This window comes from Pseudonaja textilis, chromosome 1, assembly GCF_049901715.1.
Source record: "Pseudonaja textilis isolate UNSWEBS1 chromosome 1, rPseTex1.2, whole genome shotgun sequence".
Taxonomy (NCBI): Eukaryota; Metazoa; Chordata; class Lepidosauria; order Squamata; family Elapidae; genus Pseudonaja; species Pseudonaja textilis.
The window spans coordinates 34,806,472-34,833,760 of NC_141990.1; the positions used below are offsets into that span (position 1 = coordinate 34,806,472).

The window sequence follows — 27,289 nt, forward strand, 5'->3', positions numbered from 1 at the left end:
TGAATATTTTTTTCAAGTTTCATTTGTGGGGGCAGAAAATATAGGATCTGGAAAAAAAATGTTTCAATTTGGTGTGAGTGAGGACAGTTCATATTTATGTGTATGATCATTTTAAAACAAGCAAAACAATTAGTAGCATTTAGTTGCAGCCATAAATATGTTTAATCAATTTGAATCACCATTATATCATAACCTTCTATTTACGCAAAAATAAGTTGTCTGAACTCAAAAGACACTTCCTTGGCTTCCAGGTCATATGACTGCATCCTTGTTAGGCAGTGTTATTTACTTGGACTTCAGTTAAATAATTAGTTATCATTACCTTACACCATACAATAAAGAATACTTTTGCATAATGAAAACAAAGACCATAACCCCATTAGCAGTGAGAAGAGAAGAACATGCTATTGAGTTCTATTATAACATTCCATGTCTGGTATTTCTGCAGCCAATGTGCTGTTTCTATCATGGCAAGTTGTGATTCATGTGTTCAAACAGTCTAAACATAGCCTCTCCGTGATTGATCTTTGACCGTCTAATTCTGCTTCTCCCTGAGCCCTGGATTATAGACTGCTTCCAGCAGAAACAGAAATGTAGCTATGCACAGGAGTATAGGGAACAGCAGACATTAAATATTTTCACATGAGATTCAGAAGTACCATATTTTCAAACTATAATAACAATGTTATATTCAGACATACACCAACAGCTTATTGAGCAGAGTAGGGAAAGAGAGTATTATATTTCCTAGAATTATAGAAATCCCTTGATACTATCCTTTTCTATGTGTAGTTGCAGAATTACAACCCCAAATATTTGTCTGTCTTTCCTTTGAAAAAATACAAACTTCATGAGTTCTGACTGTAGAATACAATTAACATGCTGAATAAATATATGGTTAAATCGAGTTGGTACTTCTCCCTAATTTCCATATTCAAAGTCCAGTGGAATAGATAACACAGAAAACAATGTTATAGCAACAATATTATTTGACTAACTAATCTATTATTATCTATCCAGGCTCACCACAGTTCTTTAGAATGTAAGGCAGATATACAATATATATTTTCACTGCTACCTTATAGAGATTTATCCTATATCTCCCATTCAATTCACGGATTTATCGGGGGGGAGGCAGAATCCACAATTTTTCATGCTCAAAATGAAAATAGTTTCTTATAGAAAATGAGATCACAACATATAGTTATAACCTTTATGTTTTCATTAAATTATTGGCAGGACAAAAAAGGAAAAGGCAGCTCCCACATAGCTTGGCATATGTAAATAAAAAAGAAACAAGTCTTCCTTTGAGTACTATCTTTGCTGGCATATTTATGATCATACTCTTAGAGAAGAGACTTCCTGTTTCTTCTTCGTATTGCTATATTTGAAAAACTCCATAAGAATACTGATTGGTTTTACCAGTAGTCCATTCTAGAACTGACTCTTTAAAGTAAATTTGTAATATTTATTAGTGGGCAAATAATAGTTAAGGTTCTGGAAAGGGAACAGAGACTAGGAACAGGGAGAACCAAGTTCCAGTCCAACCTGAGTATGAAAGCCAACTGGGTGACTTTGGGCCAGACACTTTGTCTTTGCCCTAAAAAATAGGCACATGGAAAACCACTTCTGACAATGTTGCCAAGAAAATTGCATATACTTGAAAACCACACTGGATTTGTTGGTAAAGAGGTAAGGAAAGCTCTTCTCTATCCTCAGTTTCATGAGATTGACTAGAGCAGAGATGTTAAACTTGCCAAGGCAGGTTGCTGTCATGTGACATTTCAGGTTTCTCATTTACAGAGTGGGTGTGGCCTGTGTGTGATGCATCCAGCCTGTGGACTACCAGTTTGATGCCCCAGACTCGATAATCTTTCAGAGACTAGTGCAAATTGGTTAAATAATGATCATCCTAGATTCTAGAGGGATTGTAAAATCAATCCTGCCTAAAATACAGAAACTAACTAGCGTATTTTATTTAAAAAGTTGTAAGGGTGAAACTAAATAGACTCCGGGGGATGGATGAGGACAGGAAGGCCTGGAGGCGGAGGTGCTATTCAGCAGGTTCTGACCAGTTCTGGAGAACCGTTAGTGGAAATTTTGAGTAGTTCAGAGAACCGGCAAATACCACCTCTGACTGGAGATTTTACAGTACCCATCCCCTGCCAAGCCCACCAAGCCACGCCCACAGAACTGGTAGTAAAAAAATTTGAATCCCACCACTGCCTGGAGGAACGTTGTCCATGGGGTCACTATGAGTCGGACATGACTTTGTGACTAACAACAACAAAGATGAAACAATTCTAACTGCATTGTAAGCCATCCAGAGTTACCTGAGGTAAATTTTATAAGTAAAAAAATAGATTTGAAAAATCTAATGTCAAGTGAAAAATTTGATTTAATAAAATAAATTTGGATTTCATGTATGAAATTAGCAGTCGCCTCTGGAAACCTGAGGAAAGAGGTAGACTTTCCCCACAACATTTGGGCAGCCAACAAATTTTACAAATAAATACATAAATTGGAAAGTGAAAAGTTGGATTGAATAAAATAATTTTGGATTTCATGTATAAAACTGGATTAGGTCTCCTCCCTTGAAACTTGGGGAAATAAGTTGACTTTCCACACAACATTTGAATGCCAAGACAATCTTATCAAAGATTAATAGGTTGCTTATTAAACTTGGTCTAGCATTTTAGAGATATGGAACCATATTTGGTGTTTAAGGCCAATCTTGGTGAAAGTTGCCTAGAACTGATCAAACCAGGACTCTGTGGACCAGAACATCTGCCAAACATTGCTCATATCAATTTAATATAGAACCATAGAATCATAGAGTTGGTAAGGGACATCAACTAATTTAACCTTCTATTCAATTCAGGATCTGCTGAAGAATTTCAACTGATAACTGTCCCAGCACCATTTGAAAATTTTCAGTGAAGGGAAAAATACCATCCATTTATTCTTCTATATGATAGTCATTAGATACCTAAAGATTGCTATTGTATCTCCTCTCAGTGTTTTATGTAAGCTAAACACAGTTTCTTTAACATTTCCTTATACTGTTTGATTTCCAGTCATTTATCTTTGTAATTCTCCTCTGAACTTACTTCAGTTTGTTGATACCTGTTTTAGATTGCATTTGCCTTTTTAGCTTATGTATCCTTTTTAGATGTACTACTGGGAAGTTAAGTGTCCATCACCACCCCACTTCCATTCTGGTGTCTTGTCGTGTCCTGTCGTGTCTTGTCTTGTCTTTTGTCTTGTCGTGTCTTGTCTTTTGTCTTGTCGTGTCGTGTCTTGTCTTTGGTCTTGGTCTTGGTCTTGGTCTTGGTCTTGGTCTTCGTCCTGTCCTGTCTTTCCTTTCCTTTCCCTTTCCCTGTTCCTAGTTTTGTGTCATCTGAAGATTTGAATGTTCATCTTTAATTCCTTCATTGGTGAACAGAACTGAACCCAGAACAGAGACCTGTGGCACTGAACTGGCATTAAATCTGATGTGGAGGCTTCTGAAACTATCCTCTGGGTGTGGTCATTCACTTGGTTATAGTACCTTTATGAGTTATATCATATTTTTATATTTTATTAATGAGGATGTCATGAGAAACGTGGACAAATGCTTTGCTTAATTGAGATATATGCACACAGTTTGCCCAATATATTAAAAGTAGTAATAATCTGTGTATGTACACATATGATGTGCAAAGCATATTTGTTAGACATTATTTTTGTGACTTTTACTAAAATGATTTTGAAGAAGTGAGCCTTTGCTTTGTTTTGGATTTGATTTCACAGATCAAAGAGTTGAATGGTAGAAAACTGTACAGACTTTGTTTCAGGCAGAATCCTTTGCTCATTGAACCTATTTCCTACTCATTAGAAGGACCTTACAATCAGACATATTCATGATTTTTTTTTTAAAAAAAAAGCCACACTTGTTCTCTGGAGCCTTTAGGATCAGAACCTGAAGGGTCCTGAATCATGAAGTAATTTGAAATACCACAATAGTATCCAAAATTCACCAAATACAGGAGTTCCTTCCTTCATCTTCCAAAATCATCCAGGTCATGGTTGTTCCAAAGGTGCTTTTTTCAAAAAGCAAGCGTACTTCAGGGGCTGTCACAGAGAAGAGAAAGTCAGTGTATTCTCCAAAGCACCTGAGGACAGGACAAGAAGTAATGAGCAAAGGATCATTAAAGAGAAATCCAACTAAAACCAAGGAAAAATTTCCTGAGAGTGAGAACAATTACTTCTGGGTAATTACCCTCGGTAACTGTGGGTGCTCCATCACTGGAAGCTTTTAAGAAGAGACTGGACAATCATTTGTCTGAAATGGTATAATGTCTCCTGCTTGAGCAAGACATCCAAGGTCCCTTCCAACTCTTATTCTGAGAAACTGGAAAGGAATAGGGAATAAGACCTTCAAACAGATTACCCTTAAAGACTCTTCACCAGTGCCTCTAAGCCTCTTGGGAAGGACATTTCTGGGTGAAATGATAGCATCTGTTCATAACTTTTCTCTCTCGGTAGTTGCTCACCTAAGTATTCCTGGGGAGCATTATGGACAGACTTCCATCTTATGTGTATTGGAATGTGCAATGTGGGAGCAGATACTATCTGATGGAGTAGTGGCTGCCTCTATGGGATCTCCGCAAGAGTCTGGCTCCTCTGTTTGAAGTCAGGGTATAAGAGAAGCAGAAGATGGTGGTAGCCTCCTAGTTTTTATTTTTGCCTATCTACTTTGGTCTCATTGTATGTGAAACAGCGACAATCAATGAGTTACAGGGTGAGTTGGATCCTCTTGAATAACCAACCCTACAGCTTATGTCACCCACATCAAGTTGAGAGGGGTAACTATTTACTTTATATAAAAAGAAAAGCAGTAAGGGGAGGAAGTCAACAGTTGGAAGAGATTAAAAAGCCTGTCCTTCCCTTCTTGCAGGTTTTCTTCTTCCCCAGGAGCTCAAGAGAAAAAAGACTGGTGGACCCATCTTCCACGCTGAGGGATCTCTCCCTTGTTAGCATCTTCGACTTAATTTTCTTCAGAATAAACGTAGCATTATTAAGCATTCACCACACCTATTCCAGAGTGTTGTCCCAAACACTTTCAATTAACTCTTCTGCGTCCCGTTCCATAGAAAACCCACGAGGATTGCACCTTCTTCACGACCTGCAGCGCTGGCCCGATCCCTGCCAGAACGGCTTGGGGAAGGGGCCTTGGAAGAGGAAGAATCACGTCACCCCTGAAATAGAAAAAAGGCTGGGATTGGCTGGGAGGGGGCGGGTGGGTTGGGAAAGAGATGGAATAATTTTATTTTATTTTTCATTTTTATCCGGCGCCAGCCCCAAAGCTCTCTCGCTTTTTCCTCTGTGCTTCTGAAGGGACGCGATGGAAGGACGGAGGCCGCCGTGTAGGGAGAGGTTCCTGTCCACGACGCTGCAGAGAAAACAGCTCCTCCCTCCTCCGGCAGACAGACAGCAAGGAGATGTCACGTGGGTCTCCGCTAGCCCTCCTTTCTCTCGGCTCTCCTCCCTTACTCCCGGAGATAGATAGAAGCCCTAGCCTGACGCTGCTGAAAAGGCAAGGGACGGCACTTTCTTTCTCCCCCTCCCCATCCACCCCTCACCCCTTCTTGCTTCCCCGAACTGCCTTATTGAAAGAACCTAACGGGGAAATGCTCTTGGACCAACACCTTATAAACGAGGAGGATCATCCGCGCAGGTAAACAGAGCTGGGGTTGGGGAGAGGGACAGGTGTCCGTGTTGTTGCTGGGAGGGGAGTGGGAAATGCCCATTTAGCAGGGAGCCTGAACTGCCAAGGCTGCGCAAGGGACCGGGCACGGTTTTTGCACGCAGGATTTGGAAAAGGGAAAAGGGTTGGAAAAGCGAAGCGGAGGGGATGGTGGTGGCGGCTGTGCTGCTACTGCTGAGATGAGGAAGTTAAAGCCTTTTTGTAGTGATTTATTAATAATTTGGGGGAAGAAAGAAAAAAAAATCTTGCCTAGAATTTTAGAGGCTCGGATGCGCCGAGTTGGGGGGGGGGGACTAAGAATCAATCGTATTGATTTTCCCCTCGTCTTCCCTCCCTCTCCCTCCATTGGTAAAATATGTGGCAATTTGGCGAAGGGGAGGGCTAGAAAAGTGGAGCTATGCTTCGGATGCAGATTTATATTTCGGGATGCTTTAATTGGGATCCATTAAATAGAGGAAGGGGCGTTCTTTTCTGCTCCCCTTTGCTTATCTGACATGTTAGAAGCTGCCTCATTTTAGGATCTCTCTGTGTGTGTGTGTATGTGTGTGTGAGAGAGAGAGAGAGAGAGAAAGAGAGAGGGGGGAGGGAGGGGGGGGGGGAGAATAAATTGAGGTATAACCTGCAGCTCCCTTAAGTAACAGAATAAATCCAAATAAGCAAGCAAAGAAATAAAGAAAAGAAATAGGAAGAAATATGTTTGCCTAACAGTTAAAGGAGCACGAAACAGATGGAAATGAATATATAAAAAGTATTTTTTTTTAATGAGGGCACTTATCTCTCCTTGCAGCAGAGGGTATTTTTGTAAAGGGTGTGGGGAGTTCCTCCCCCTTCCCAGCCCCTTTTTATTTCAGCTTGTAATTTGTGTACTCCCTAGGTCCTTCCTGCATCCAGAGAAAATCCTTCTGATATTTAAAACAGCAGGATGTTGGTAAGGCTATAGATGCCAAAATGACCTGCTATTAAGGATTTATTGTTGGATGTATTGCCATAATGCTCTGCCTTTTTTTTTATTATCTTTTCTTCATCTCTGTTGGTCTATCCTTATTGAATATCCAAGTTGAGAAACTTACAGCTAAAATGTTATTTTATTAATAACAACAGCAATTTATTTTAAGGTGGGGTATTAAATTCATTGATGAGTTTTGAAATAGGTATTCTCATCTATTAATTAGGCAAAAAAAAAACCCACAGGCTTTTAAAACAAAACTCTAAGAGACCATTTAAGTCATGCATGTTAAATCAGCAGTCCATCTTTCACAATCTATCTCCTACACTTGCTTTGCAAACCAGTAGACATTCAGTGTTTATCATTGTATCAGCCATAATAAATTTGCAAATGGCTGTTGTTAACTGGTATTATTTTGCAGCTGTTGTTGTGTTTGTATAGGCATAAGAAAGGTGGGCAGCACAAAGAGAGCAGAAGGTGCTGTCATCAATTTAATGTAAGAAAAATATTTTAAAAAGCATCTCCTTAGTTCAGCAGCTTGTTCAGTGTAGGAACCCTTCTTCTATTCACTTCTGGTTTGCATGTATGTCTAGGTGCATGGGAACTGAACAGGCAAACATACAGCCACACAAAGCTTCCCACTTTCTGAGGACAGCCCTAACTGGCCACTTTTTCTCCTGAACAATTTCCGTTGAACCAACAATAGTCAAAGACCCCATCCCTGAAGACACTCCTTTCCTTTAGAAAACAACTGTAGTTTTATGATACAAATTAACTATAACTACACAAATCCTTGAAGTGAACCTTTTAGTAACCCAATTTAATTAATGGATTAATTTAATTAAATTCAAGGATTAACTCCATTTTCTATTTTGGTTTTGGGAAGACACACAACTCCCATCCACCCCTAATTCTGACATTCTCAATAGATCTGCAGTATGAAGAAAGACACAAAGTCTTAGCAGAACCTTGAACCCCAAGGCTGTAATTCTGGGAAGTTTTCCCAACCTTTTTCAGGATATTTTTTTCTCCCTTTCGCCTCAGTAGCAATCCTTATGCTGAAACAATGTTACTTTCTTCAGATGCACCCGGTTCTGTGTTACATTTTTTGCATTCAGCCACTCACATATACATATATAAACATACCTTTCTCATACACTGAATCCATTCCTTGGCTCATAAACTGCTGCCAATCTGTTTCTCATTCTCAACACAATAACTACCCAGACCTCTATTTCACCCCACCATGACATCTGTTGTAATGAGTTACACCCTTAATTAGGGTACGTTGATATTATACATTTGCAACAACATAGTCCTCTAACACACACACATACACACACATTCATCTTTTTCTTGAATTCTCCCACCCCTTTATTATGCATGTTCATCCCAATCTTCGCAATCTTAATAACAATCACCCACAACTATTCATTTTTTTTTAAAAAAAAAAATCACATTCTGCCATCATGACTCTTGCCTGGGACACCATGATTAGAATCACATATCCACAATGATTCTTTCTGTTCTTCCTTTTTGCACACCCACCAACTCTTATCTGAAACACTTCGACATTCCTTGTGCAATCTTCATTCTCATAGCCATACCATCCCTGTACATGGAGGATAATTCTTCCTTCTTTGCTAATAGTGGTTTATTCTGCACAAGTTACTGATCTTTTTTTAAACCAAGAAAAGGGTATTCCTTTTTCATTACTTACACTGTCATATGAATACATTCATGCAAACATATTATAGCTTCTTTGTTTAATCTTCTCTCACATACATTTGCACACAAATTAAGCTTTTCTTTCATACAAAGTTAACTTTCACCTTTTACCTTCAATATATATATAGCACACATGCATATATTAATCTCCTTTGTCTAATATTCTTCAAAAAATCTATTTTATCCATATAATCCTTTCCTGAGTTCTCACATATAATAATCAATGTGTCTTGTGTGTTATTTTTTTTTTCACTCATTAATTCCCCTCCTCTCTTTAAACATTTTTCCCCTTCGTGGAAAAACACAGAATTATCAGGCATGAACATTTTGCTTTAATTCTGGGCACCTCCAGTTAAAACGATCTCTGACTGCAAAGCCTGAAAAAGCTCTCTCTCCGCTGCTGCTTGTTAGATGAGACACTAGATGGCTAGATGACCAAATGGATCCGGCTTCATAAAGACAAAGCAACATATATTCTGTTGGGACCTTTTTGTGGGGTGGGTGGGGGATGAACTCTGTGAGTTTTGCAGTGGTGGAAAATCCCAAATTCAATTCTTGCTTGGCATCTGCATGGCGCACACCCTCATTCTGGGGAAGAGGCCGCTGTTTAGCAGCGAAGGGCAGTTTTTGCGTGGGAAGGTCTCCTTAGCACCTTCAATTCCGCGCGTTATCTGGGATTTTAGGAAGCAAGGCTGGAATAACGGGAGAGCGCTGTTGAGAGACCTTGGAGAGCTCTTGCAAGTTGGACGAGAGAGACTTTTTTTAGGAAGCAAAGGCTGAGAAAACGGAGAGCTCTCGCTAGTGGACAAGAGAGATTTTAGGAAGCAAGGCTGGCAAAACGCAGAGCGAGCGCTGTTTGAGACCTTGGAGAGCTCTTGCCAGCTGGAGAGAGAGAGAGAGAGAGAGAGAGAGAGAGAGAGCGTCGTGCTTGGGAGACACAACGCGTTCTTCACCGAATATTTATGTCTCTGTAATGCTTCAATCCCACTCCTCCCCTTCCTTTCTCTCCCGCTTGCAGATAATGAATTCTCCCGGTTTTCTTTTTTCTTTTTCTTTTTCTTTTGACAGAACTCTTCCCACACATTCGTTAACACCGCCGTCCTGTAATACTTTCCGTCACACACTCCGGCACTGGTTCTCCAACACATTCACACACACACACACCCCTTCCCCTTGCTCTCTCCCCCATTTCCCCGAGCTTCAGCACAAAAACCTGGAAACGGGGATTGGGGGGGCGGGTGGGAGGGAAGTGTGTGGAAACAGGCCGACGTAGCCCGAGCTTTCACTCCCTCCCTCCCTCCCCCGGTCAGTCTCTAGCGAAAGCAGCCGCAGCAACGGCAGCGGCGAGCTTTGAAAAGCACGGGGCGTCTAGCTTGCAGCGCGCGCCCTGCCTCGCCAGAGGAGGAGCCCGGCAGCTGCCAGTGGGCGCGCGAGGAAGCGTGACGGCGGGAACCGGGGGCAGGGCAGCGGGCGAGGGCTGGATGCGGTGTCATCAATTTATTGCTTTCTTTCTCCCCCCCCTCCCCTCCCTTCCCCTCCTGGCACGTCCCCACCCTTCTCCCTAACGGGCAGCCTTGACCGAAAGGGCCGCGGTGGGGGTCGGTGCCAAGTCGGCAGAGCTTCTCTAAGCGGGAAAGGGAAGCCTCAGCGGGGTTGGCTGCTCCTCAAGGAGGTGAAATGGGGCTCTTTTTTTTTTTTTTTTTTTTTGCTGCTTTCTGCTGCTTTCGATGCTTGCTGACATTGGCCTCTGCCTTGCTGATAAGTCCAGGCTGAGAAACAGAAGCTTGTTATAGCGAAGACCACAAAAGCCTCAAAGGAAAATACATGGCCGTTTCACAGAATAAATCCCTTAAACACCATTTTTCTCCCTTCATACTTTGTATGTGGCTATTCGCAAATAGTCTGCATGGAAATAAATTCTGCAACCTATGTAGGTGGCCCTGTACAGTAATTCAAACTTGCCTTTTCCTTTTCCTATTTTATTAAATTTACTCAAATTTATTTCCATTCTTCCCCTCTAATTCCTTGTTTCATTTTCTCATGCACTTATTCACCAGTTGTGTGTGTGTGTGTGTATGTGTGTGGTTTTTTCTTTCTTTCTTAACATTGTGTTACCAGGTGGTGTTAAAAGTTTCATGGTAAAGAGCTCAGAGTGCTCTCCCTCATCCAAATTCTGAAATTACAAGTTTACAAGCTGCCTTTCCAGTACACACTGATAAATCCATGATCCATATTGAAGTCGATTTTTGAACTGATTGTCTATTCATATTTTTCTTAAAACCAAAAGAAAACTTGCCATTTTTAATAGATGGGAAATGGTTAGTACAACATAAACACTGTAGAATATTAAATAATAGGACATGGAGCTAAGAAAATGATCCTTGATCAGAGAACAAGTTCTTGTAAGACCTTTTTTAAAAAACATTGGATAATATTAACTTTGAGAGTTAGTTTCTAAGTATAATTGACATTTGCATCATAAAGGGGAAATATTATTTTAAATCTATTTCTACCACCTTTTAAAATATTTGACTAACATGGTTTATGACTATATTATATACATGCATGGTTATATATAGTTATAAAATTAAAAAAAAAAACTTGGGAAAAGGTATCCCAAACTCGAATTTCTCTCCTTAAGTTTTGACCATGCAATATTTTATTTCAAATCAAAGTAAGAATTATTCTTTGTGTCTCCCACAATATAAAGTTTTATCAATCCCAAAATGATATACCTTTCTCTCTTACCAAAGCATTAAAACTATAACAAGAAGTACTACATTTAGTTTTTGGGGGACTTCTGGTGAACCACAGTGCTGACATGCAAATTCTGTTTTGAAGTTAAAAGGTATTAAAATGTAGAAATTGCCATTAATTGATTGCATTTATTAAACATTTTTCTTCCAGCTTTTTTCAAAATATTAATTGCATCTACAATCACTGTAAGTTGCCCAGACTCACTCAGGATAGTGAGACAGGTAGCATATAAATTTATTCATTCATTTAATCAATGAATCAATCAATCACAATATGCTGCTTGCACCAAGAAGTAAACAATAAAAAGTGTTTACCCCCTCCTACAGACTTTGTATTGTAATGGCATAGTGCTGAAATACTTCTAGTTGCAAAGCTATGCAAATTATGAATAGCAAGAGGTGCTTGCACTTGAGATAGATGAAAGCATATGTTATTTAATACTTTAGGCATAATCTAAAAGGGTTATGCTTTGGTATTGCTACTACTTGAGGATTTTTTTTTATTTGCTGCTGCAAGTCAATTAGTTTTCTTAGATGACAGCTGTAGCTGCAATGGGGTAGGTTATAGAAATAAAGTTGTGATTGAACAAATACCAGTAAATATGCATTATCTGCAAATGGTGGGTTTAGTTGGGAATATTTGAGGGGGAAGTATGGGATGATATTTTAAAATATAGAAACTAATTTAACTTGCATTACAGAGAAACATGTACATATAGCTAGTTTCAAGTTATAGCTAATGTGAGGTTATGAGATTGTATGTAGTTCTTTATGCTAGAAGATGATAGCAGATATTAATCAAATGTTGGCCTCTATTATATAAGCTATTAAAATGAACCAATTTTCCCAGTTTAAAAAATAAAGGAAGCAGGTAAAAATATACAAAGAGATGTATCAATAACTATATTTATTCCAGAAAAAAACAAAAACAAAGCAAAGCCATACCACTGAAGAAATTCACTGCTAGTTTGCTCCTTTTATGATTTCATCCACTTTATATAGGATTAAAAGCATGTTTATTACATGGAAAATTGCTAAACATAGGTTATAGCAGGCAAAAATATACTTTTTACCATGATTCTTTTTGAAGATAGTAAAATGGTAGTAAATATCTTTTGATATCCCTTTGTATCTTAACTTTCTGTTTAATGAGGCATTTCCAATTTCTTTTTTGCATAAAAACTTATTGCTAAAAATGTAGCAGGCTGTGTTACCAGAAACTTTTTGAGCACAATATATTAAGTCTGTGGATCTATTGCAGCAGAAGACATTTAATTCTGCTTGCATTTATATTTGCTGTTTACTTTCAGCTCTTTATTTTTCAGGAATGCAGTACTCAGGATTTTGAATGTAATTTTGTTGTATTTCTAATTTTTGCAGGTTTTTGTAAAACATTTTTTTTTAATGGTGCAAAATCTTCCAACAATCAAGCACCAGGATTTTTCCAGTTTTGGCTTTGCAGAAGAAAAACAAAATAGGAGCAGCTGTGAGGCTCTGCATAGCAAGTAGCTTCTAAGCTACATGACAGCTTCTGGATTTCAGCCCCATTGGGAAATACACAGTCTCCTGGTTTATTACATGGCAGGCAGTCCATGGTCTGATGAAAGAATCAACTTTGGAAAGACAGGACTGGAATCGGTAAATTGCTTGCAGTGAAGGTGACAAAATTCCTGGGAAATACAGCTGTTGGATAAGATGACTTTTACATACACTTGGATACTGACTTCTCCATATATGCTGGAATATTGATTAAATCTTGCTGGATTTGTGGATCTTTTAAAAAGGTCTTCTTAGTAGTTTATGGACCTTCCTACATTTGTGTATTTTCCACCCATCTCCACTTTCTTTTCATATTGTCAACATGGATTGTTAATATTAATATATTTGCTGACTCACTCTTAGTCTTCACTTTGAGAAGCAGATGACTGAATAATTTTTTATCAGTGCCTTTTATTTTTTAAACACTTTTTACAGTTCAAATAAAATTGCACATTTGTTGGTGCTTTATCTTTTCTTTCTTCCATTATTTTTATTTTTATTATTGAAAAAGAACAAAATTTGCATCTTGGCTGAGAAGCCTGAGCCTCTCCTACTGGGGACGGCAGCTACATTATTTTCCCCCAGAACCTGGAAAGCAAGAATTAAGTATCTGTTGTGAGTGGTCACTGGAAAGATTTTACCCTGTCTGCTTCAACGCCCCCACCACCACTCCCCCCTCCTCTTCCCCCTCTCCCCCACCCCACCCCACCAAGAATGGGGCCTGTGCTCCTTCGGCGTGGAGGCTGCCTCCTACTTTGGATGGCACTGCTCCTGGGTTGTTGGGCAGAGCTTGGCAGTAGCTTGGAGTTCCCAGGAGCAGAGGGCCAGTGGACTCGCTTCCCCAAATGGAATGCCTGCTGTGAAAGCGAGATGAGCTTTAACATGAAAACACACAGTTCCAGTGGTCTGGTCCTTTATTTTGACGATGAGGGCTTCTGTGACTTCTTGGAGTTAATTCTGACACAAGGTGGGCGGCTCCAGCTAAGTTTCTCCATCTTCTGTGCTGAGCCTGCCATCTTGCTCTCTGACATGGCTGTCAATGACAACCTGTGGCACACTGTGGTCATTCGCCGTAATTTTAAGAATACAACACTATTAATTGATCAGTCTGAGGCTAAATGGGTAGAAGTGAAATCTAAGCGACGGGACATGACGGTCTTCAGTGGTCTCTTTCTAGGAGGGTTGCCTCCAGAGTTGCGTTCACCTACCCTAAAAGTAACACTCTCCTCAGTGAAGGATAGGGAACCTTTCAAAGGATGGATAACAGATGTAAGAGTCAATTATACACAATCTTCACCTGTGGAGAGTCAAGAAGTACGTCTGGATGATGAACAGAGCCACTTATGTGCTAGAGATGTTTGCCTCAATGGTGGTGTATGCTCTGTGCTCAACAATCAGGCAGTGTGTGACTGCTCCCATACTGGTTTCCGTGGGAAGGATTGCAGTGAAGGTAAGAATCTGTTTTGCCATTTCCCAGTCAGCCTGCCCCTCAATGAAAGAGGAGGTCAAGAGATGGATGCATGGCTTTTCCTCCATAGGAGTGAATCTTGCAGCTGTGCTTTCCCCTGATTCATCTCACATTTGAATCTTTTGTTAAATATTCCAATCCCTGTTCTTCCATCTCTTTAAACTATGACATAAGCATATTTTTGCATTGTGAAGATCAAGCTGAAAATTAGGTTGAGGATCAGAATTTTGTAGAATTGTAAGGAATGCAGATAAAAAGAATAGAGATTTGGAAAGCTGAATAGGTAGGTGAATTTTCTACCCCACTCAAGAAAGGATAACTTTAGTTTTCAGGAAATAGGCTGGCAAATTGATCTACCAACCAGGTCAATTGAAGTATTACAATTTAACTCAAACAATCCTAATAATAGGACAAAAAGGAATAATTCTAAATACTTATATTCAACAAGTGTGTGGATTCAGTTATTGCAAGCCTCATTATCTGCATGCATGGGAAAAGAGTTGATTGGATTTATTTTTCATAACAGAATATTTGAGAAATTCAGTATTTATCCTGTATAAGGCTAGATTAGTAAATATACTTACCAACTTTTCTTGCATTTTAAAACCATGGGATGCCCTCAAAGTCAATACAAACAATATTGTATGAGGGAAAATAATATATATTTTATATGCTTGCACAAATTGTCAGAAATGGTGTAGGGTCTCTCGCTTATGCAGGGGATTGGAATAGATGACCTATAAGGTCCCTTCCAACTCTGATTATCTGTTAAGTAAAAATAAATTATATTATCAAAGATGAAATTGAAAGGATTGTTTACAATAGATACAGAATAGGTAATTGAGTAGACTTTGTCTTTATCATTTTAATCTAATTTTACTGGCTATGGAACAAATATTTGTGGAGTATGTTTTTATGTAAACTTCCTGTCTTTATCCATATGTTAGCCTCAGTCACCCAACATTATTTTTTTTAAAAAAAATTGACTATTTGATAAAACTTCATCTGAGCTACTGTCATTCTACCATTAATCAAAAAAGCCACTCAGTCTGTTTTAATATATATTTACAATTCCTCTTGAAATTGTAATATCTCATATGTTGTATTTTACTGGCTGTTTTATAAAGCTGGTCATTAACCAAAATTAATAAATTCTATAGTCTGTGTACTGTGGTGGTTTGTGAGGAAACACTTTTGAATTGGTCTTCTGGCAATACTTAGTCTGAAGATGGTATGGGAGTTTAAAGGATTTTTTGCTTGAATTTAGATTTTTCTTCTTCAATATATGGATTTTTAATGTAATTTATACTGATAATTAGTTGAGAGATTAGCTGAGAGATTGTGTTCACCACAAAAGCTATTACAAGTAGCTTTTTAGGCAATCCTAAAAAAACTCTTCATTTAAAACATACAAATATGATATTTCCATTTTAGTTATTTATTTCAGTTGAGGCATATTAAATTCACAACCCATTTTAGAAAGTAACAGTTTTAATAGGGTAGGAAACTAAATTATAAGAGCAAATATATTTTCCTATAGTGTTTAAACTTGCCCAGAAGCAATTTCTTTCAATTGGATATATAGGTAATTGCATAAAATTGCAAACTTATATAGTATTTTCATTCTCTTATTGCAAGGATGCCTTATCTTAAGAGTAAAAAAGCCTTAAACTAATCATAAGTAGGCAAGCAGGCAGAAACTTTCTTATTAATTATGGAGGACTATTATTCTGTCTTCCTTCCTATTTATTAATGGAAGCAATTTCCATTGTTAAATTGCATATCAGCAACACATTGGTCTGTTTATCAATTAAGATAACATTTGAATTTGTATTTATAGGAATGAAATGTCTATATACAACTTGTTGCAATCATTAAGAAAGGGAATCAAAATAACTATTTGATACAGTATTTTCATTTTTAGAATGTATTTTGAAATAGATTGGAAAACTTTCAGTGGATTTTCTCCAGAGGTCTAGAAGCTGAAATATGGTGTCCCTTGCATAGTGGTGGCTTTATATGATTGGTGAAGAGTTGTTCATCAGACTTGTAATATATTATTAATAGGTACATAATGTATTTTTGGTACTATTGTGTAAAAGTTAATTAGAACATAATTTGAATTTCTGGCTATTAACATTAATTGCATTTTATTAGTACTACATATCAAATAACTATTAGTATGGGTAAATCATAGTTAACAAACTTCCATTCCTTAAATATTTGCAAATCACCAAAAACTGTATTTGTAGTATTATTAAAGTTCACATCCCTAGCCATTTGTTGACCTTGAAAAACTAAATAGCACATTGCTCCCACTTAGTAGGAAGAGTAAGGAAGTAGTAGACATTAAATTAGAAAGTTTAAAAAAATAGTAGAAACAGGTAATGGCAAACCATTTTCATACTGTTGCCAGAAAACTTACATGTTAATTATAAGGAATGAGAATTTTTAAGATAATTTTGTATATTTTATAAATATTATATATAGTAGTATACAATTCATGTTTCAGTTTAAAACATATTTCAGGTTATATTATCCTGACAGCCTGTTCTGTTAAGATAGTCAGATTAAAAACCTTTCTATAGAATAGAAAAAGGATATAACAACAAATATCTCTACATTCTTAAAAATTTAGTTCACTTACTTTAAAAGACACAGCAAGCATGGTTTGGAGTGCTACAATTGTCTGCAATTTATAACTTGTCAGATAATAGACACAATTTTTTATCACATGCATTGAATTTGAAAAAAAAATCCAAGAGAAAAATAAAAATGTCTGAATAACCCACATATTCTATTGCATCTTCAATTCCAGTTTAATTAATGGAGCTGTCAATTAACCATGCTGAATGATAACAATGAAAACTCATAATATTCTTGCATTTTCAAACATTTAATATATGAAGCATTTCCTTGACAAAATATCAAAAGATTTCTAACAAAATGAACCATCAAAATCACCCATTTTTAGTAAATTAAAATAACAGTATTTCTGGCAATGCAAATCTAGGCTTCAGCCTCTAGGTACAGCAACAATCCAAGTTTGCTCCATATTACATTAGAAAAAGAATGGATAGAAACCAACTACTTGAGCATGGCTAATTTAAATCAAAGACAACTGAAATTCCTAACTACTAAACTACTACTGTGTAGTATTCCTTCATTACTACACAATAATTAATGGGATCATTCTGTAGAAGGCTTTAAGAAAGTAATATAAACCAATGGTCTATTCAATGTGAGGAATGTAGATAGGTATGAAAAGAAAATTAGTGAAAAACATATATTAGCTGCAAGAGAAATGAATTCCATATTAGAGATGATTAGGACTTTTAAAAGAAAAAAACCCCCAATTTCATATAAATTTATGAAGTCATCATATCATGAATACAGCATATATTTCTAGCTATTATATCTCATAAACATAAAAAGGACCCCAAAAGGGGAAATAAAACATTTAGGAAATTGGAAAGTCTTCATTTTTTCCTTTATATAAAAAAAAGGATGAATAACAGTTAATCAGATTTATAGAATTATGTACAAGAGGCATATCTTGAATGTACCTTGTTAAAAAAAATCCACAAGGCATGGCATGGAAGTCACTGATGAAGCGTATATTATGATGTAACCTTGTGACTTAAGTATATGCTTGCGTTTGATGTTGGAACACAAGTGCAAAAGAAATGAGGTTTCCATTATGAGATATTTTGTTTCTGTTATCATTAGGAACAGATGCTTGGAAGAAAGTGAGGGTTGTTTCCTCCACAAAAAAACTGTGTATGAATTGAATAGTAATCATGCATTATTTAATGAGAATAGAAAAAGTTGTTGAAAAGAAATAAATATGAAGTGCAAATGATTAAAAAGATTGCTGCTGCAGCGCTGAATGCCTTTAAGAGATGAACCTTGAGAGTAGTAGCTGCTCAGGTGGGACTGCATGGGTGTGGGTCTACATGCCCGCTAAGTTAACTCTTTCTATAATGTCTAATAATAAAGCTTTTCTCTATTTTCTTTATGTCTCTGTCCATTACTTCTTTCTTTTGCCTCATTTTACCCACTTTGTCCTGTGCTTCCTTTATCTTTCCCTTCCTGGGTCAGTTAAAAGGTCCCCCCCCCCTCTTTTTTGTTTTTGGTGTTTCAGATAAGAAAAAAGGAGATAGAATGTTTGAACACTTCTATGTGAAGTGTGAAATACAGTATTAAATACTTCTATGCATGTGAAATATAGAATAGTAGATGTATGGAATATTTTGTTTCTCTATTAATATTAGCTTCAGTTAATGTAAGAGGATTGCCTTGACTACATATGCATGTGGATATGTATTGTGACTTCTGGCAGATACATACCACATGCAATTGTAGAAGGGTGTCACATGCATACAACTGATTTCAGTTGTATTGGACAATCTTAGGATGATAAGATATAGAATCTATGATTCTTTCCTGGAAGATTTTCCACTTTGCTTATTCTTCAATCTATTTTGCTTTTATTTATTTACGGATTTATTTCTGATGGTTGCCTTAAATTGAGAATAATCTTTCTTTCAGGTAAATAGGACAATGGATAGATGGATTATCCCTTTTCTTTTTCTCACAATACCATCATTTCACAATACCAGAAAATCCAATGAAATATTTGGCAAGATTTCATAACAGATTTAAAAAAGTCATTCTTCATACATCCCCTTAATTCACTAATATATTTTCTTGCCAGACACTGAGCCAATGGTTTATACAGTAAAAGGAGATTAGATGAATCTTGGAAGAAGAGTATATTGATAGCAAATGGTTCAACACTCAATACAACAACAGCAAAGCTATCAACATAGCATCAGTAATGATTTCAGATAAATAATATGCGCTCACAGAAATATAAACATAGTAAATCAGATCAGATAATTTTAATTTGTTAAACCCTAGAATGTTTTTATGAAAAAGAAAATAAATGATGGTATTGCTGCAAGATTTTGAATTTGAGATGGAAAATTATTTTATTTCCATGAAAAACAACTTGATCACTATCTGGATGTTTTCTATTTAAACAGGAAATTATCCATCATAGTACTGTCTTGTTAGTATTAAAAATCCTTCTTGAAAAATCTTGTTCCTTTTAATGAGACAGTGATGAGCATTTGAAGGATGACAAAATAATAAGAGGTAAAAGCAAACCAACCCATGTTTAAAACAATTACAATGTTCTTCAAAGCAAAAGTTTTATAATATTATTTCCAAATTAGTTAGTGGCCCTTCCTTTGAGCATTTTAATGACCAGAACATACTGCAACAGTAGTTTCTAGATAATAAGGTAGAAAAACTGATTATTTTATTTATAGTCTTAATGGTCATATTTGATTAAATTAAGGAAGAATACCTATGTACTTTCTAAATTAACTTAAATGAGCATTCAAGTTGATGTTGATATTTCTCATTCACAGTAGTAATTTATCCTTTCATGTAAGATAAAGCTAGAAAACAATTTCCTCTATAGCTATTATTATTATTATTATTATTATTATTATTATTATTATTATTATTATTATTTGTTCAATGTGAAGTCACAGAACCAGTGCTTTAACTGGTGTTGACCTTTGTAGAAAATAATATGGTTGGAAGGTACTTTGAAGGTCTTCTAGTCCAACCCCCTGGTCAAACAGAAGACCCTATACAATTCTGGGCAAATGGCTGTCCAGTCTCTTCTTGAAAACCTCCAGTGATGGAGCACCCACAACTTCCAAAAATAAATGGCTCCACTCATTAATTGTTCTCAGTGTCAGGAAATTTCTCCTTAATTCTAGTTTGTATCTCTCTTTAACTATCTTCTAACCATTACTTTTTGTCCTGCCCTCAGGTGCTTTGGAGAATACATTGAACCTCTCTTTTTCTGTGACAATTCTTCAAATTCTGGAAGACTGCTATGATATCACTCTAGTTCTTCTCTTTGTTAGAGTAGGCATAGCTAGTTCCCTTAGTTGTTCAACATAAGGTATGGCCTCCATACCTGTTATCTTTGTTTTTCTTCTATGCATTCTTTCTAGGGTCTCAACAACTTTGTTGTATCATGGTGACCAGAACTGGATGCAGTATTCAAAGTGTGGTCTTACCAGTGCAGCATAAAGTGGTACTGTCACTTCACATGAAAAATACTTTCTCTTGGTGCAACCTAGGATTGCATTAGCTTTTCATTTACATCTTCTTCCCAAGAAGCTTAGATTTCATATTTGTATATTATATGTGTAGATCCAGGCAGTATGGCTTTTTGCAATTGATAGATTGAAATATTGCCAATGTGCAGATCACTGGGACTACCACTGCTGGTTTATGCCAAAATCAATTTTGATTTTCAGATCTTGATACTTTGTGATCAACTTTTCCTCCTCTTCTTCCTCTTCCTCCTCTCTGTGAAGATTCTCAGTTATCCAGGTCATAGTTGTATCAAAAGTTGTTTTTTATTTTGAAAAGGCAATTGGACTGATTTTTTAAGGAAAAACAAGATGTTTTGCTTCCTATCCTGGAAGCTTCATCAGTTGTATTGGATGCTGTGGGAGATGAAAAGGCTTCCTCCTCCTCCTCCTCTTCCTCTTCCTTCAGCAATAGTTTCTACCTATACTTAACACCTGCCATAGAAGGTTCTGTTTTAAAATGTAATTGGCTTTATACTTACCATCTAATATCTTTGTTCATACTGACAGGCGGCACACATTTATAGGTAGTTCAGTACTTAGCACATTTCTTTTAATACAAAAGAGAGCTGATTAATTTTATGTTAAATCATTGCTTAGTTTAACCCCCTATTATGTATGTAGATTACCCAATAGATATTCCCTTACTTTGTATTCTCAAATCCTGTAGTAGATACCAAAGACAATTAATCTGTACAGTGAGTTTTTTTAAACACAATACAAATCTCATGTTGCATATAGTGAATTGTTTTTATTCTTAGTTTGAATACTGATTATATAAACCATGCAGAGTAACTTTGGACAGAGAGTTGGCTAAAGAAAGAAAGAAAGAAAGAAAGAAAGAAAGAAAGAAAGAAAGAAAGAAAGAAAGAAAGAAGAAAGAAAGAAAGAAAGAAAGAAAGATAAATAAATAATTTGTTGCATGATGTATTTATTTTTTGTTTGTATTTAATTTAAGTTATACATTTAGGAAATTAGGAAAGGGGTTATATGATTGCGGCATCCTATTAAAAACAGAAAGAAATGCCTATATACAATTTTTTCTAAATTGTCTGCTCTACAGCTGAGTGATCTTTTTAGTTACTCGCAATCATGTATATTACATTTACCCTACTAAAACTACTTTTATATAGTAATCAAAACCAAATGAGTCTGATGCTAAGTCAATCAAAGATGAAAAAGTTATTCAGTCTACAATGCAAATATCAACAACTCAGAACTGGAAATGAAAACAATATTAAACATGGTTTAATTTTAGAATAGGGTTTGAGGCCACTGTCTCTGATTTTAAATTTGAAACCAAGTGCAAAGAAAGGTTACTGAAGATGAAAAAGCTGCCAGGAATGGAAAGCAAGAAAAGTATTTTAGTAAAGCTTGGACTCATAACTTTTTATAACCATTACCTAGAAGAACAATGATTATTTGACAGTATTCATAAATTATTAAAGATTACAAAATAATATCTTGAGCATGCCTTCTTCCATAATCCACTTCAGCTATAAACACAAATAGGAGTGTTGGAAAATCAGCCTAATCACCTAAATTATATAATATTGATGTTCTGTCTATGAAAATATTATTTTTAAACTGTTCCAAATAAACACAGGGCCCCTTTAAATCTATGGAGGCTTTCTCATTGATAATATATCTATTTCCTTTGACCAATCTGTTTCTGTAATACCTTTGGAAAAATTACCTCCTATATGACATGCATTGATGTCGAGGACTTGTGAAGATGGGATTAGACTGTTCATTCTTCTTTGCCAGCCTGGACAATCCCTGGAGAGAATTTCCATGAATTGAATTCTTGTGTGATTAGAAACATAACTACATTAAAGAAGTCATAAACAATGGAGGTAATAACTGTTATATATTACTTCATATACAAATAAGCTGTTCACACATCTTCAGTGTATTTTATCAGAATAAGAATGCTTCAGCAATCAATTTTCTACTAGCATGGGAAATGAAATTTGAAATGAAGTAAAATTCTTCCTCCATATCCAATACTAAAGCAATTAAGGCGCTAAAGCACAACGACCTATTCTGCAGGACAGTAGAATTAGCTTCTTTCTATATATTTGTAATAGAAAGGAACTATTAGATCAGGAATTCAGTATTGGCTGCATTTTCTTATTATCCAACAGCACTATTACTTTACATTTTTATATTAGCTTATTTCTACTCATAACAGTAGATGATGATGAGTGGAATTTCTGAATATCACTCCATGTATTAGATTGATCAATATATCCATCCATCCATCCATCCATCCATCCATCCAGTAAATCACTAAAATGAATCTAAAAAATCTACAAAAATAGCCTAAAATAATTATTTTACTACAATAATAACTTACAATGCTATTTAAAATAGCACATGTATGTACTCCTTAATGAATTATTGTATTTTCTTTTCAGTTTCTTTTTACATGAGTAAAAGTGATTTAATTTGTATAATTATTGTGATGGACAAACTGTAAAAAGCAAATTCATCACAGAATCTGTCTTAGGAAAATTCCATATAAGTGGGCAATACTAATAGAATAGAATGGCATTTGGGAATAAAATTGTCCTTGTGTCTATTTGTTCTGGTGTGCAGTACTCTATAGCATTGTTTTGAGGGTAGGAATCAAAATAGATTATGTCCAGTATGTGAGGGGTCTGTAAATATTTTCACAGCCCTCTTTTTGACTCATGCAGTATAGGTCCTTGGTGGAACACAGGTTGGTAGTAATTGTTTTTTCTGCAGTCCTAATTACTCTCTGAGGTCTGTGTTTGTCTTGTTGGGTTGCAGAACCAAACCAGACAGTTATAGAGGTGCAGATGACAGACTCAGTCATTCCTCTGTAGAACTGTATCAGCAGCTCCTTGGGCACCTCCTTGCTTTCTGAGTTGGTGCAGAAAGAATATACTCTGTTGTGCTTTTTGATGTTAGATGTCCATTTTAGGTCTTGTGATATGATAGAACCTAGAAACTTGATACTGTGTTGTCTAGTATTATAAGAGGTGGTAGTATGAAGGGTTTGTCCTAAAGTCTACCACCATTTCTATGGTTTTGAATGTGTTCAGTTCCAGATTATTGTGGTGATAAGGGTGATAGTTTATTAATTCAAATTTAAAGGCAAGTGAGTATACAAATTCATTTGTTCTTTTTGAACCAGTTACTATCCATCTATGATATCCTATTTGCTATTGTATAAGAAACTGTTTTTTTCTTCCAATGTAACTTGACTTGGAATTTACACATGAGGAGTAGTGATCTTTTCTACAGTTAGTCTCTAGTCACACCTTAGCTGTTATTATTGAGCTATTCTAGGTACCAATGACACAGAAAGACTGATGTCTGTCTGTCCGTCCATCCATCCATCCATCCATCCATCCATCCCTCCATCCATCCATCCATCCATAAAGTTTGTCAGTCTTCTGCATCTTTAGTTGGGTCATGAACTTGGATAACCATTCTATTAAATGGCTGTACAGACAATACTGTTCTTGGTCTGGTTAATTTTATTTGGCCACTGACTGCATTGCACTCAAGTGCTTTAATCAGAATAGAACTGGAAGGGACCTTGGAGATCTTCTAGTCCAACTCCTTGCTCAAGCAGGGAACCCAATACCATTTCAGATAGATGGCTGTCCAGTCTTGTCTTAAAAACCTCCAGTGATGAAGCACCTACAACTCCTGAAGGCAAACTGTTCCACTGATTAATTGTTTTCATTGTTAGGAAGTTTCTCCTTAGTTCTAGATAGGTTCTCTCATTGATTAGTTTCCATCCATTGTTTCTTGTTTTGCCTTCTGATGCAGCCCCTCAAATTCTCTCTCTCTCTCTCTCCCCCTCTCCCCCTCATCTATATCGATCAGAATAAAGCTAGAAAGGACCTTGGAGGTCTTCTAGTCCAACTCCCTGATCAAGCGAGAGATCCTATACCAGAGGTGATATTTAGCAGGTTCTGACCAATTCTGGAGAACCGGTGGCAGAAATTTTGAGTAGTTTGGGGAACCAGCAATTATCACTTCTATCTGGAGATTTTACAGTATCCTTCCCCTGTCATGCCCACCAAGCCACATGCACAGAACTGGTAACAATTTTTTTTTAATCCCACCACTGTCTTATACCATTTCAGATATGTGGCTGTCTAGTCTTTTTAAAAAACCTCCAGTGATGAAGCACTTACAACCTTTGAAGGCAAGCTAATTCCACTTGTTAATTTTCTTCACTGTTAAGAAATTTCTCCTTAATTTCAGGTTGGTTCTCTCCTAGATTAGTTTTCATCGATTGTTTCTTATCTTTACTATATTGTCTTTACTACATTCTTCCTGCCTTTGAAAACAACATCACCCCCTCTTTGTTTTTCATGTCCTGAATATTCTAGTTCATTTCAGTTTACTGATATGTCTATGTGTAGTTGATTCTTTTCATCTTTTCTGTAGTGAATGTTCCCCTGTTCATGTTTCTTACATTCTATACTTCCTTTGCAATTGTACATTTGCAGTGTAGTTTTTTTCTTTTCCTGCTCTGCAACATCAATAAAAAGACATTCAAAGGCTTTAATTTAATTCCACCATAAGTACCACTAGTACCCTGAAATTATCAATTCTTCTTCAGCAAGATATTGAATGACTTCTGATCTGAAGGGCCATCATCTGTTCCTTTATCAACAATCACTTTATGTTGTCTATCCATGTGGCTTTCTTGGTAAAGTAAAGAAGTAGTTTATCATTACTTTTTTCTGCACTGTGTGACATATCTTTGTTATTATCACTAAACGGTCATCTGTCTCCAGCATTACCTAATAACCGAATCCTAAACATATATCATTACTGCCTTATATAAATACCTGCTCAATTTCTGGGAAACTGGTGACCCTGCTGAAAATATATAATTTTGCTGTCCTCCCATACCAAATTAGACAGCACAGCAGGACTTGAGAGGAAAATTATTGCTATAAGGAATCAGCTAATGTATATAAATATTGCTTTATATCCAGTTTTGTCCTATTGATGGGGAAAATCATGCAATTATGGAATTCTTCCAGAAACAGCAGAGGTTTCCACTAGAAGAAAGGGCATTATTCCATTTTATCATGCTATCCACAAATAGTATGATTTGGTAATGATGTAAAATTCTATCTGTATCATTAATCTTTTCTTGGTCAAAGAAATGAATTGCAATTAATGCATCTCATTACATATCATGCTTTCTTAAAATTGTATATATTTTTGCTTTATCTTTTAAGTGTATAAAAATTATACAACATAAAAATTGGAATTGTCAAAGCTTGATATTCCAACATAATTGTTTGATGTAAAAGTAATATACTTGTTATTTTTTCCTATGCCTTATGAACATCATATGTGTGTGATATCACATATATAAATTGTGAGGTATATTGTGGGATGTGTGAATGTACATATTCAGGCTAAGTAGTTAATGGAAGAAGATAATCAGGCATATGACTGGTTATAACTACAGAGGATAAAAGTACTTCTGTATCATCATAAGGATTATTGGCAGCCATAGTCAGGCTCAGTAATTTGTACTGACATTGTTTTAAAAGCATTTTTCTTTAATATGAAATCATTCTTACACTTTTGTATTTTTTGTATTTTGTGAAGAAAAAAAATATAAGTTTTCTTTATGGTGGTAAAAATAACAATGAGTAGAAACAAGGCTTGAACTGAATTCTTAAGAAGGGTAATACTTTTATAATTTTCTTTTAATTTTAAGTGAAACTGCAGTGTGTTTTAAAGTATTTAAAGAATATACAATAACTTCAAACTTTATTCTAATTGATCACTGTGTAATTTTATGAGAAAGCTAGAAAGGAATTTGTTTTACTACACTGAAATAACTTCTTTCATTTTTAAGTATTATTTATTTTATTAATTTATCAAATTTATATGCCACTCATCTTGTGGTACATTCAAGTTGTCTTGAATGTAGAATAAAATACCATCCTATCCTTTCCTATTACTGTATATTTAAGAAAATTTGTAATGTCCTGTGTGTTCAATACAATATATGTTTATTTGTTTAGAATGCAATCAAGAGCAATAAAAGCAAAGACTGCATATTGGAAATGTGAATGAACTATGACATTATCTATGGCAAAAATATACCCAAACTTTCCCCCAAAAGTTATGTTATTATCACTGTTTTTTTTAATGATCTTTCTTTTAATACCTTCCTTATATTGTCCTAGGAAATTCTGAGTAATTGTAAGTAATATTTTAACATACAGGCTGATATCATTTTATCAATCAATACTGGTTGAGCTACAAACATAATCCTACCCTTCATTTATCATTTATTTTTATTTATTGTAATTTGTCAAACAGAAACAAAAACAGGAATAATATAAAAATACAATAACAGGGATGATAGGTACGTTAGCGCACTTAGGCGTGCCCCCTCTATGGACCTCTTAAGTATGAAGTGAGGTCCACAGAAGTCAATTTGTGACTAAATCTGAAAATTTGTAGCTGAGACAACTGAATCAGGCAGCGCATTACATATTTTGACAACTCTATTACAAAAATCATATTTTTTACAGTCAAGTTTAGAATGATTTACAATGAATTTAAAGCCATTGTTCACACACGTATAATTGCAATTAAAACAGAAAAAATCATTTACAGGTAAAACACTACATACAATTTTGTATGCAATACACAAGTCTTTGGACAGATCTGTAATTGATCAGTATTGTGCATTGCTCTGAGTATTATCTCCTTCCCTTTCATCATTCATTTAGTCCTTGAAGTGTTTTAATTATGATTTCAGATTTGAGTGCATGTAACTTTTGTTCTTTCTAGAAACTAGTTTTCTTAATGGATTGTCAAGTTTTGTTTTCTACTTTTTCTAATGTTATCATGTAGCATATTGACTAGAAGATAATGTGCTGTTAAAAACAGTGA

The 27,289-nt window shown here is 35.9% G+C and overlaps 1 protein-coding gene across 26 annotated transcripts in view; it reads left to right on the forward strand.

Annotated features, from left to right (window-relative positions):
- Positions 1-5,516: 5,516 nt before the first annotated feature.
- Positions 5,517-27,289, forward strand: part of NRXN1 (neurexin 1) — a 915,732-nt gene continuing 893,959 nt past the window's right edge. For 16 of the 26 annotated variants that reach the window (XM_087930798.1, XM_087930804.1, XM_087930891.1 and 13 more), the window contains exons 1-2: positions 5,517-5,719; positions 12,560-14,168. In XM_087930798.1, coding sequence (XP_087786924.1) covers positions 13,433-14,168 — 736 coding nt within the window. In that variant the 5' untranslated portion in view covers positions 5,517-5,719; positions 12,560-13,432. The remainder of the gene's footprint in view (positions 5,720-12,559; positions 14,169-27,289) is intronic. The other 10 variants (XM_087930835.1, XM_087930916.1, XM_087930876.1 and 7 more) reach the window with 1 other exon arrangement.